At 52.8% G+C, this 12,002-nt stretch overlaps 5 protein-coding genes across 6 annotated transcripts; 3 read left to right on the plus strand and 2 right to left on the minus strand.

The window, feature by feature from the left end:
- Positions 1 to 156: 156 nt before the first annotated feature.
- PV05_05169 (uncharacterized protein) lies at positions 157 to 1,200 on the plus strand. Its single transcript, XM_013461640.1, has 2 exons — positions 157 to 290; positions 350 to 1,200. Exons 1-2 carry the CDS (start codon positions 277 to 279, stop codon positions 630 to 632), a joined length of 297 nt encoding a protein of 98 aa, XP_013317094.1. The 5' UTR covers positions 157 to 276; the 3' UTR covers positions 633 to 1,200.
- Positions 1,179 to 4,120, minus strand: PV05_05170 (uncharacterized protein). Its single transcript, XM_013461641.1, has one exon. It carries the CDS (start codon positions 4,008 to 4,010, stop codon positions 1,227 to 1,229), a length of 2,784 nt encoding a protein of 927 aa, XP_013317095.1. The 5' UTR covers positions 4,011 to 4,120; the 3' UTR covers positions 1,179 to 1,226.
- A 771-nt stretch (positions 4,121 to 4,891) lies between these two features.
- PV05_05171 lies at positions 4,892 to 6,730 on the plus strand. Of its 2 annotated transcripts, XM_013461643.1 has the most exons (5): positions 4,892 to 5,029; positions 5,080 to 5,913; positions 5,964 to 6,046; positions 6,103 to 6,313; positions 6,399 to 6,730. In XM_013461643.1, the coding sequence occupies exons 1-4, from the start codon at positions 4,997 to 4,999 to the stop codon at positions 6,107 to 6,109; spliced, it is 957 nt and encodes a 318-aa protein (XP_013317097.1). In that variant the 5' UTR covers positions 4,892 to 4,996; the 3' UTR covers positions 6,110 to 6,313; positions 6,399 to 6,730. The 2 variants fall into 2 exon arrangements, with proteins under 2 accessions (XP_013317097.1, XP_013317096.1); XM_013461642.1 differs by having other exon boundaries at positions 5,964 to 6,313.
- On the minus strand, positions 6,696 to 8,076 carry PV05_05172 (uncharacterized protein). Its single transcript, XM_013461644.1, has one exon. It carries the CDS (start codon positions 7,886 to 7,888, stop codon positions 6,764 to 6,766), a length of 1,125 nt encoding a protein of 374 aa, XP_013317098.1. The 5' UTR covers positions 7,889 to 8,076; the 3' UTR covers positions 6,696 to 6,763.
- An 885-nt stretch (positions 8,077 to 8,961) lies between these two features.
- PV05_05173 (uncharacterized protein) lies at positions 8,962 to 10,998 on the plus strand (the record flags this gene model as incomplete). The annotated part of the gene is made up of 4 exons (XM_013461645.1): positions 8,962 to 9,578; positions 9,631 to 9,826; positions 10,007 to 10,103; positions 10,157 to 10,998. The coding sequence occupies 4 exons, from the start codon at positions 8,962 to 8,964 to the stop codon at positions 10,459 to 10,461; spliced, it is 1,215 nt and encodes a 404-aa protein (XP_013317099.1). The 3' UTR covers positions 10,462 to 10,998.
- Between the last annotated feature and the right edge of the window lie 1,004 nt (positions 10,999 to 12,002).

Consider the following 12,002-nt stretch of genomic DNA (forward strand, 5'->3'; position numbering starts at 1 on the left):
GGATGGCAAGCACGCCTACCCCAGTAAGTACTACGGTAGGACTTTTTGAAGCCAGAAGAAATCTGGCGACGCCGCTTTTGATAGCTCACGTGCCTTCCTCGAGCCACTTAGAAGCAGCGTGACGTCCATCCCAAAGTGTGCTTTTGAACCCGCAGACACAAGTCACTTCACCCTGTACACTGACCATTGTCCATTGTACCTTTCACAATCTACGCTCTCTACCTTTATCCGCCCTCCACACGCCCAGTAATCCGCCCCGTCGCCACTTTCGTCAAGATGCTATTCTTCAGGTAGCTTCCTACTCTTCCCCCACCATCGGCTCGGTACCAACTAATCTTGTGTCTGCCAGCTTTTTCAAAACGCTGACCCAACAGACCGTCACCGTCGAGCTCAAGAACGACATCTCCATTCGCGGCACCCTCAAGTCCGTCGACCAGTACCTCAACATCAAACTCGACGACATTACCGTCCTAGATGAACTCAAGTACCCGCATCTCAGCTCCGTGAAGAACATCTTCATCCGAGGTTCCGTGGTCCGGTACGTCCATCTGCCGCCCGACAAAGTCGACAGGGGTCTGCTCGAGGATGCATGTCGAAGAGAGGCAATGGCGCAGCGAGGGAAGGGCGCGTGAAGGGTAAACAGTTGGACCAATTTCGGTATTTATATGGAAAGGAAGAGGACTTGTTCTCCGCTGGTTCGCTGCTCGGTTCAAGTCCTTGACGGCGTGGGCGGATTGGTTGTATGCCTGAGAAGAGCAATGTTATCTCCAAACCAGAGATCGTAACGGGAAGTCAGAATCTGAACAGGCTATATTGGTCGCCCTTTTCGAGATGGCTCGCTGTCGCGAGCAGGCATATTTCAAGATACCAAGATTGTCCGGCCAGGCAGAGGCTGTATGGAGCAATTGGTGTCAGCGAAGAAATGCAGTGGGACGTCGTTGGGCGATTCGATATTTGCGTCGTGATGGAGGACTCCAGACCCTGGAATGTCCACCATCTGCGCCTGAGCGAGTGGAGCGAAAACCCAGTTCTCAATGCTTGCAGCATGGGCATAAGAGTGCCTGCTGCCGTGGTGCCTTATCCGAAACAGGCAGCCGAGCATGGAAGGAAATGCCGTAGCTTTGACGTCCCATCGTCAATACCACAGGATCATGGTTCCAATCAATTTCTATCGTGGTGTTTGATCAGTACAGAGTTCTGAAGGGTATAGTCCAAGGTCTACGCCACTACACTCCATATCGTAACTTTCCATCACCGCTTCCCCATCCCTCGGCGCCTACCTCGACTTGGAAGAGCCCGTTCTTCCTCTTCTCGGCATCCCACTTCTCAATCCAGCTCTTCATCTTCTCCCTGCTCCTCGCACTACCCACATTGACCGTCGGCACGATGCGATTGATCCTCAACGCGCAGCAAAACATGGTCAACTCCCTAAACGAGCTGTGCTCCGAATACGGCACCCCAAAACAATTAGATTCGCGCGTACTCCCTCGCTGTGGAGCAAGATCGCGCATGGTAAACCTGCTCTTCCAGGCTTCGGAGGTCAGCACTGTGTTCACGGCCGGATTCTCCGTGAACCGGCTCGTAGGCGGACGGTAAGACCAACCCGTCGGCCTGAACCCAACGACACGTGCAAAATGGCCACCATAGCTCGTCATGTACTCGTGCAAAGTTTCTGCGCGGATTTCCATCAACGTCTGCATGTGAACTTGAGCTTCAAGCGGGTGCGGCGTAAGTCGGGCGTTCAGCTCATCATCTTCAAGACACTTGCATATGCGCATCTTTGAGGGTGGTGCATATATTTTTGAGTTCAATGCTTTCGCAATGCCTAGACAAATCCGTTCTTTGCCGATCGAATAAGTCCCAATGACGACCAACAGGCGTCCTCGCTTTTTCGGTTTTTTGTCCACTTCGTCGTCCTCCTGTTTGGGCAGATTAGTCTCCCCTTGTTCGAGAAACTTCTTCATGGTACTGCCAGCCCGATCTGCTTTCGTTCGTTCCCAGTTGTCGTCCACATCGACAATCTCTTTCGACAAGCTAACACACATCTGGGCACATGCGTCAATGACGTCGTGCTGGCTGGGAAAGGCGTACTTTGGCGTCAGGTAAGTCGTGTCTAGATAGCAAGTGTCAATGACCTGCTGTTTGACTTGGCCTGTGATACTGCACATGACATCTGGTCGTAAGAGCGGATGACTGACGTGAGCTGGACAGGCGCGGAAGTCACCACAGTGGAGGATTCTCGTTGTTTTCTGTGAGCCGTCCCTGTTCTTGCCGGTGACCTTCTCAAACAGATACAATGAAGAGCCTGGGCAGTGGTTTGCCGGGATCATGGTAACGAAGACGCCCTTTGTGTTGGGGACTTCAACCTTCTTCTCAAATTCAAGTGGCACCACCCATTTGGGATCGACCTTCAGTTGCTGTAGCATGAGATTGCAGGTGACTTTGCTGGCATATATCGGACCGTGGCACCATGACGATGTGAGGCCGATATAATGGTCGCTATGAAAATGGCTGAGGAAGTAAGCATTCTGACCTTCAACTTTGCCATAGCGGAAAGCATCAACGCAGATGTAGAAGCCGGGCATGATCTTGTAGAAGGGGCAAGTTCGTTGGTATGCCGGCTTGCCACGAGATTGTACTTCATGGGCCGCTGCCTCTGCCCACGCCGCGTCCTCAGCGTGTCCAGACATCAGCCGAGTGAAAGCTGAGCCACCTTTAAAGTCGCTGCCAACAGAAAATGGGTTGGATTGCGCGGGGCGCGGGAGTGCAGCACGTTGGAAGCGCTTCGGACCTGATCCTTCGGGAGCCATAACGACATTCGGCTTCGGCTTCTGAGGGGCTTTGAGCTCGCGCTCTTTCGGCAGAGATTCAGCTGTGCCATCGAGGCAAGCATTGACATGGGAAGATGCCTGGATCTCGGACAGGCCTTCCATGCTGCCGCTACAGAGGGGGCAACGAGACACGCCGTCGCTCTGCTGCTCTACATCGAGTTGCATGTCATCTTCGACATTGCTGTGCGGCGTCCGCACGCTGTCAGCTCCGCTATCCGACTTCGAATCCTCGTCAAAGTCCAGACCCATTTCTCGTTGCTCCTCCATCCAACGTCGTTCCATAAATTCTTCTCCGCCTTCGTAGAATTCGTCGTCGTCGAATTCTTCCTCTCCAAAATCTCCAGGGTTGAACATGCTGGTCTCCTCATGAGCTAGTTCCGGTACAGTCTCGACAGCCTTGGTACGCTTGTGCCGATCATGACCTGCGTTCTCACCAAAGCTGAAATCCGGAGGCTTCAGAGGAACCCTGGTAGTCGTGGATGCGGTCTCAGTGTCGATGTCGTCCGTCACATCCATCCCAGCTTCTCCTGGTCTGTCCGGAAGTCTGGACTGCTCGGCAACTTCGTCAACGGTTGCTGCCCAACCCTCATCTTCCTCGTCGCTTGAATCATCCAAAAACCCGCCGCGCTGCTTTTTCGATTTCTCAGCCTTGACATAGTTCTGCACCTGAACTTTTGCCTCAACTTCTGGAAGTGAGCGCGCGCGTTCAGGAGAAGGTGTCCTAACAATGAAGTCGCCGTCCTGGCTCGTGCGCCTCCTCTTTACCGGAGTTTCATCTTCGTTGTACCGGCCCTGCTCGTTACGACTATTCCTACTGGGCACCCAGTCCACTGCGTCTGGTTCTTCGATAGGCTGATGTGCATCTTTGAAGAACAAAGGAACGCCAGCCTTTTCAACGCCATTGTGATCGTTCTTGTCCGCCTTGCCGAAGAACTGGAGGATGCTCTGGTTCTGTCGAAATGCACCCTTCTTTGAGCTGGGGATTTTGGTGGCAGGCTGGCGGCCTAGGACCGGAGTCTTGGACATTGACGAGGCTTTCGTTGTTGTGGAGGCGAAGTACGGGGAGGAGGTGATATGCTTGCTGCTCCCAGTCGCAGGTGGAGTGGGCGGACGGCCGGTCGAGGGTAAAAGGGCTTTGGAAGGGTCTACAGTGGCGTTTTCTCGAGGATTCCTGAACATAGCTGTAGGTGCCCCATGTGAAGCATCATTGCATTCGACAAAGGGATTGTCTGCACCGGTACTCCGTGAGTGAAGTGTAGATTTGGCACAAGGAAAAGAGAAAGGTTGCGCTCTAGAATTGAAGTGGATGGGTTTGACGCTCCATGACGCGCAGTAAGTTAAAGCGTCACGGGCGTTAATTGGTTTTCAGGGCCAATGCCGAGACCAAGCACGACTCCTCTGGTAAAGGTCCATTAAGTAAGATGGGCAGTGCTACGCCTATGGTTTGCCTGTCCTTTCGTTCGCCATCCAACACTCCGTGTACGGTGCAGAACCTGCCACAGATTTAATCGATGTACTTAGACGCGTGTTGTCTTGACTACCTAGGTACTGTCATGGTTGGGCTCCTTCCAGAGAGCTTAGTATAACGCGGAGGATAGTACTACTGGTCGATGTGGTAGCGTCGAGCTTGCTCTCTACCAGAACCCAGATATCGACAGAAAATGGTAGGAACTGTACCAGAAGACAATGAGATCCGGTCTCCGGACTCTTCGACGCAGTGCGCAGCAACTTTATCTTTCTCGGCGTCATGTTTATAGATTCGTAACTATACCAGACATTTCGGAGAATGGACTCATCTTTGCTGGTGGCCAGTCTCCTTGGGCTTGAACCATGATCCAAAGCGGTGACACTCTAGCTTGATGTGCGCAGCCTAATTTTGAGAAGCTCAACGTTGAGCGATCACATTGAGCGATCACATTGATATCAAGGCCTTGCCAACTTTCCGTGCATAAAAGAACAAGGCTGAAGGCTCACACGCCTCGAAACGCGAGATCACGTGGATAGCCTTCGATGTCATCGCCAATTCTTACGTAGATCTTGCAACCATTCATCCAACTTAATAAAGACCATGACAGCTCCCCGTCGACACTTGTCTGATACTACGCTTCAGTCGCCGTCCTCCGCTGCTACCGCTGCGCCGCAGCTATAAACACGAGCTAGGGCGTATGTCGGCGGAGGTAGAGCGACTCAAAGATGAGGTAAGTTGGTCGTCAACACCGGGGAATTCCCTTGCTTATCACGATCCCAGGGCACGAGACAGCAGGTCATTCTAGCGGGCGGTGTTGCAGGACTCGTGTCCAGATTCTGTATCGCGCCTCTTGACGTTGTCAAGATCAGGTTGCAGCTTCAACCACACTCACTATCAGATCCTTTATCGTGCGATGGCATCAAAGGCCCCATCTACAAAGGCGCCTTTTCCACAGTCCGGGCCATCGTACGGCAGGAGGGTATCCAGGGCCTATGGAAGGGGAACGTTCCAGCTGAGTTGATGTACGTCTGCTACGGTGGTATTCAATTCGTCGCGTACCGTTCCATCACTCAGGCTCAGAGTCTACTACCAACCCGCCCGCCACCATCAGTAGAATCGTTCATCAGCGGCGCAGGTGCAGGAGCCGCTGCGACTACAGCCACATATCCTCTCGATCTCCTACGGACCAGGTTTGCGGCACAAGGATCAGAGCGGATTTATCAAGGATTGTTTGGCGCCGTACGCGACATCACCCATCATGAAGGCCCAACGGGGTTCTTCCGAGGCCTGAGCGCCGCGGTCGGGCAGATTGTGCCGTATATGGGTCTTTTCTTCATGAGCTATGAGTTTTTGCATCAATATATTGGTGGCAAGACACTCCCATTTGGCTCTGGAGATGCTACTGCCGGCGTCTTTGCCAGCATCTTCGCGAAAACCGCGGTGTTCCCGCTTGACCTGGTGAGAAAGAGACTGCAAGTCCAAGGCCCGACTAGGACGAGATACATCCACACCAATATTCCCGAGTACAAAGGCGTGTTTCGGGGCCTTGCAGCAATTTGGAGACGAGAAGGGTACCGAGGCTGGTACCGTGGGTTGACTGTCAGTTTGATCAAGGTATGAATCGATACATGTCCGAACGTTAGCCAAGATTGACCTAAAAATAGGCCGCTCCAGCCTCTGCAGTAACGATGTGGACATACGAACGAGTTCTGCATGCACTCATAAACACCGAGCACGACGATGAACTGTGGGAGATATACAATCCTTATGACGATGACGATTCTGATGACTGAGTCTTAGCAGGCGTTAGCTGGGACTTTGGGCTTTAAGGAGTTTCCCAATTGCAATTTACTTTACAGCGCAGTACTTTGTCACGGCATGCAAGCTAGCGCAGGTGCAGCAGACGAGCTTTCTCGACTTGATACCTAGTTATGCTCTCCCAGCTTAATCAGCTTAGTACGGGACGGGCGGTAGCAAGTCACGAAGACTACACCTAGCAACTCCGAGACAAGACGTGAGTGTTCCCCCGTCCCGTTCATGAACAACATCGAATCGAAAGCTGTTGATTCAAGAGACGTTCTAATGGCTAAGTATGACAGACAGGGACGGAAGTTTGTTGGTGGTCTATGCGGGTCTTTTCCATTTGGGCAAGGCTGATAGACTTGTTGTTTGAGTGTGGCTGCCGGGGACGACCTTCTCGTTTATCCTTTGAACGGGATTTGTGAGTTCTGAACCGCGGCGCCTATAACCGGGTCGCCACCATTCCTGGTGGATGCAGCCTGTTTGGTCCTGTCATACGAAGCCGGGAGGGATGACAGCGAGAAAGCGCTTAGGAGGTCATTTCCGCTTGGGAATTTCATGACTTCATCTTGAATCGTATATCTTTGATTCAACTGTACACTGTCTTATCAGCTTGCCGGGACGGCATACGGGGTATCTGTCCTAATGGATGAGACGTCCGGTCTCATCTGCCAAATCTCATTTCAGCACCGGCGTATTTCCAGAGCCCTCTCAGGAAGGCCTGGTACTCGACTCTGGTACTTGCACTGCCCGACACATCGCCGCCTGAATCTCCGACACAGAAAATCTCACTCAAGCGTATCTGCCAGGGTGGATAGCCGTCAAGCTTGACGTAGGGTCCGAAGACTATGACAAGGTCTGGTTCTCCAGCTTCGACTTCTTTCCGCACTGCCGGGGCTGTGGGGTGCCTCGTGCCTGTGATGGCAGTCGTCGCTCTAATCTCAGTGTTTATGAGATTCGATGTAATGTCCTTCGGCCTGATCTTGTGCGATTGTGCCATCTCGGCTAGAGTCCTTGTCAAGTCGACAAGCGTGTCTCTGCCATCCGTAGCAGAAAGAAGCAGCAGATCGAGGTGCTGTCGTTGGGGACTGGTAGAACCATTCTCTGTCTGAGCTGGTATCCGAGGTGAAGGAGATGGCGAGGGGCTCGTAGATGGGAGATTTGGCGCAAAAACTCTCAGACTTGGTGCGGCCGGGGCAGGACCGAAGTAAGCAGCGAGTTTTTGGTTAACCAGTGCTTGTAGAGACGCCATGTATGTTTTCAGGATGCCCGATTTTTCGTATACACTCAGCAATGGTATTCCTGCGGACGCAGACCAAGCACTCAATTCTGCCACCTCGTCCGTGAGCGCTTCAAGGCCGCCCTCCTCCTCAGATTTGAATTTCAGTACGACGCTGAGGTGTTCGGGTATTCGATCGAGGTTCTTGACGTCGCGTTGAATGTATTCGGGCGTGCGGTGGTGGTAGTGTCGGATGGCTAGTAGCCGGTCGAGTGTGGCATGGTAGATCTGGCGCAGACGAATGTAGATGCCGAAGACGAGTTGGATGAGGAAGAAGATGAGGAAGTGAAGCTTGGTTTTTAGGAAGGGACGGACCCGTCTCTTATGGCCCCTCAGTTTCTGTCGGGGAGTTGTTGTCGAGGAGCGGGTGTCCATCCTGGGAGAGTCTGAAGGTGGTGGTGGGAGGTATTGTTGAAGGAGCTTTTCTCGCTCTGCTGGAGTGAGTGTACGACCACCGGATGCAACATCTTTGCGGTAGAGACTGGTGTCAGAGGCACTGAAGGGTGGCATTCTGAGTACAGGGCTGGAGGTGAGAAATGTGAAGATAGGAGCAGTGACTGTAGATGGTGAAGTGTGCTCCGACTCGACAGTGGCATTCTGGTAGTCACGATTGGCAACACATATTCACTGTCAAGATATATTTCCTCAGCCTCGATATGAGTACAGAATATCCTGCTCGCCTGGTAGGTTAATCCAAGCCACTGTACATACGCGTTACCCGCCAATTTTTTGGAGTTGCAAAAAGTTGTACGTAGTAGTTACGCAGCCATCGAAGCTCCAATCGGAGGCGGAACGGGAAGATGATATAAGCCAAGGGACGAACAAGCCACCTTTCGTAAGCTCATGAAGCTGTTAGCAACGACCACCTCTCACGGTCTGCGATAGAAAGGCACAGCAGCATTTCTTTCGTAGAGGGAGACACCGTCAGAAGGTGAGCAATTGATTTAATGAGTTCGCTGCTGAGGTCACTCGTAACTCGCCCGGCGGTAGTGATGAAGTCCAGAATTAGGACAGTAAGGCATGAAGAACACCCTGACGAATTCCCCCTTCCTTCTGCCTTAATAAAACGAAGACAGAACGTTGGAAAGGTGAATAACTCTCCCAACGACGGGAAGAGGCTCCGAGGAACTATCGCCGCGTCTCCTCTCGAATTGACTGTGAAACGTCCCAAACACGTCTGCCTTCCCGCTTCATGATGCTATACTCTTCATACTCGAGAAGCGTGATGGCTACAGTACCCGATCCTGGGTTGATAGCAGATACGATGTGTTGACATAGCAAAGCAGAATCAGTGGTCGTTCGCGTGGGAGTGATAGCCGTTCTGGAACTTCACTTCACTGAACGCAGTTGCCTAGTCCAACGTTGCTATTGCTATCTCAACATGTGGCAAGCACCATCACAAGGCTACGCACCGATCACTGCGAATGGGCGCACATATTATCCTTCATATGACGCCTATTTCGGATTTCGAGACCAGAACCAGTCTGATACCAGGTTAGTACTTTCGCTCTCCTCGCTTCATCTCTTCACCTCTTCACCTCATGCCCAACGTTCGGCCAACACAATGACAGCACTTCACCACCATGACTTCCCGCTCGACCTGGATTGAACGAGACTCCCACGGCCGTCCGTACTTCGTTCGAAGCAAACCCAGACGGCTTTCGACCCGTCAACTCTTGGTTCAGGCATTGCTTTCCTGGAAAGAGCGCTCATTGTTTTCTCTCAGGGATTCGCGTCAAAACCATCATATCCAGTACCATCCTGGCGGAAAGCCGCCCGAGCTGCCTGCGCCCGCCTCCAATAGTCCTCAATCTCCGCAGACATCCGATCGTCCGCCAACACCTAGCCCTCCGCAAATGGCTCCTACTTCACAAGGCCAGCCACAACCTGTCAACATGTACTTGGTGCCACCGCAGCAGCAGAACCCAGAACCACCAAGCTCCTACGTCCAGAACAGCAATGCTGCAAATCAAAACCGCCCTCCCTTTCAACCACCATTCATGCCATATGTGCCCCCTCCTATGCATCTCTTGCCTCCACATATACCGCCAGCTTTTCCGGGGCCGCCGTTTCAACAGCCGATGCCGTTCCCTATGCAGCCGGCGCCGTTTCATCCACCTCATGCTGGGCCTCCTAGCGTAGTCCCGCTAGAGGTTCCTGAACAACGATTTGCCACATTTCCCAATCCATCAGATTTGAGGTACAAATGCGAAGTTTGCGGCCGATTTCGGTCAACGAGATACCACTACAAGCACCCCATTCGACCGGGTCAACTCCCTACCAAGACTGTCTGTCGGAAGTGTCGAGAACGAGCTACTGATTCTGAGGACGAGAGCAGCTCCAGCTCGCAATCACCCAAACGACGATACCGGTCACATGGACGAAGATCCAGAAATCGATCCAGACACCGGCAAAAGAGACACAACTCCCGGAGGAGAGCTCGGTCAGGTGAGCGTTCAAGAGTGACTGACAATCGGCGGCGTCGATATGGGGACACATCAGACACCGACTCTGCTTCATCTACTTCTTCGGAGGGGCACTACAGGGACAGAGACAGACGCAGTCAATGTTCAGAATTAAGCCATAGAGACCTGGCGCGGCACACGCGCCGACTAAGGCTCTCTCCAGTGGAACAACTCATTATTTACGACGATGACCGTTCAAGAAGACGAGTCAGGGATGCAGACTTTTACAGTGACGACGAAGAGCACGAAAGTCCAAGAGGGTAAGCAATATCAATCGAAGGACTGATGCGTATGCAAATTCTGACCATTGTAGTGTACGAGCTTCATCAAGGCCTCTGCCGCAGAGCATGCGCCAGCGCCGTCGAGAACATGCCCGCACGGACTTTCCAGCAGCTCAGCCCACGACATATGCTGGTGAAGAGGAGCATCACGTTCGACATGCCCCATATCAACCTAACCCACGACCATACTCTCCACAACAAGGGCCAACTAACCATGCACACTTTCAGGCTTATCGACGTCCTGGATATGATGGAGAATTCGATGACGACGACGGAGACCACGGACGCTCTTACAGACGTATGCGATCGCGATCCAATTCAAGGCAACAAAACATAGAAGAGGGGACTTGTCATAGTACAGCTGTGATACCACATCCGGACGAACGTGGCCGAAGACATAGGAAGACCAGTCCAGAACAGCACGACCATGGATGGGTGCATGCGCCGCGCCCACCACCAATTCGTTCGTCTTCGCTCGGGTCTTTGGAAGGGCCTGATGTGGGTGGTGGCTTGCGCCACGATGTCTCTCTTGGGAAGGTACGACGCCGGCGATCGAGATCTCGACCGACAGCCCGCGAAATGGGCGAGTCAAGCATGATAAGCCCCGGAGATGCATTCACGCTCATTGAGAGGCACGCAGATCGACCCACTCCTGAGGAATATGAGCAGTATGATAGCGAAGGGATGAGAGTCCGGGTACGCGAGTTTTGATGGTGCATAGTGACAGCTGTCACGACGCGGAGTGCAGACTCTTGCTGTGACTACTTGATGGGTGGCAGGGTTGTCGAGCACCCAGCAACGTCTGCAATGCGCAGGGGCTCAGCAGCGAAATGGTGGTCTGACATGTTGCTTCGTGGAAACCACCATAATCGACTATACCACCGCGCGGGCAGGTTCTACCGGGTGGCTGGGAGCCTGGAGGTCTGGACGAAATCAACAAAGAAGCAACTACCAAGAAGAGGTTCTCGCTTTCGGATACTGGCTCAAACATGCGGAACAAGCCTTCGATATCCGTGAATGATGTCTGCTAAAATCATCAGGGGCTGCGAGAGCTGAATCGCAGACAAGGATGTGCTTGACGAGGGTTATTGGCGAAAGCATTGTGCTTCGCGGTGCTTAACGTAAAGCTCTAGGCTATTCGAGGGGGGCTTTCAGACTTCGGTTGGTGGCCCTAGCACTGTGGAGATGGGATCAGACGGAGGCTTCATCCTTGCAGGGGGAGCACGTGGGAAAGACGAGATCTAGGCTAGCTGGGTCCGTGAATTTGGACGAAGCCAAACATCTGTGCCAACGGAAGCGGTAGCTTGGTGGCGTTACGACTGGTTTGATGGAGAGACATACAAGGTTCTCGCCAGGCTTTTGGATGAAGAGCAGGGCTCGAGAACCAGTCAGTGAAGCACACGGGCTGGAGGTCAATGCACGAGGTAAATCATCACCGAATGATAATGGCATGATGATTGCAGAGGGGGCAACCACGACTCTAGTGGACTTATCGGAAGCGCACAGAATCGTTTGAGGAAAACACCACGGAAATGGGAGCACGCATGGGTGCGACTTCGATGGCAAGGGAAGGGAGCTGAACAAAGGATGCCAATAGGCAACCCGCTAATAACGCCGGCCCTAACGAATGCAGGAGAGATGCACGATCCGAAGATGAGTGGAGGCAATAATGCTGCCCATGGTGTCGTGACTGAGCCCAAGATGCCGGTGCTCGCCTCGTATCTCCAGTTGCCATTTCCGTCATGGGTCAACAAAAGTTCAGGTTTACAACCATGTATGTGACAACGTCCAGATTACCTTTGGAGCCATGATGGAGCGTATGTGACGGCTAGTGAGGCGGATCCGGGCCCTCAAAGGCAGCCATCGAGCCATACTCCG

This window comes from Exophiala xenobiotica (assembly GCF_000835505.1).
Source record: "Exophiala xenobiotica strain CBS 118157 unplaced genomic scaffold supercont1.3, whole genome shotgun sequence".
Lineage (NCBI taxonomy): Eukaryota > Fungi > Ascomycota > Eurotiomycetes > Chaetothyriales > Herpotrichiellaceae > Exophiala > Exophiala xenobiotica.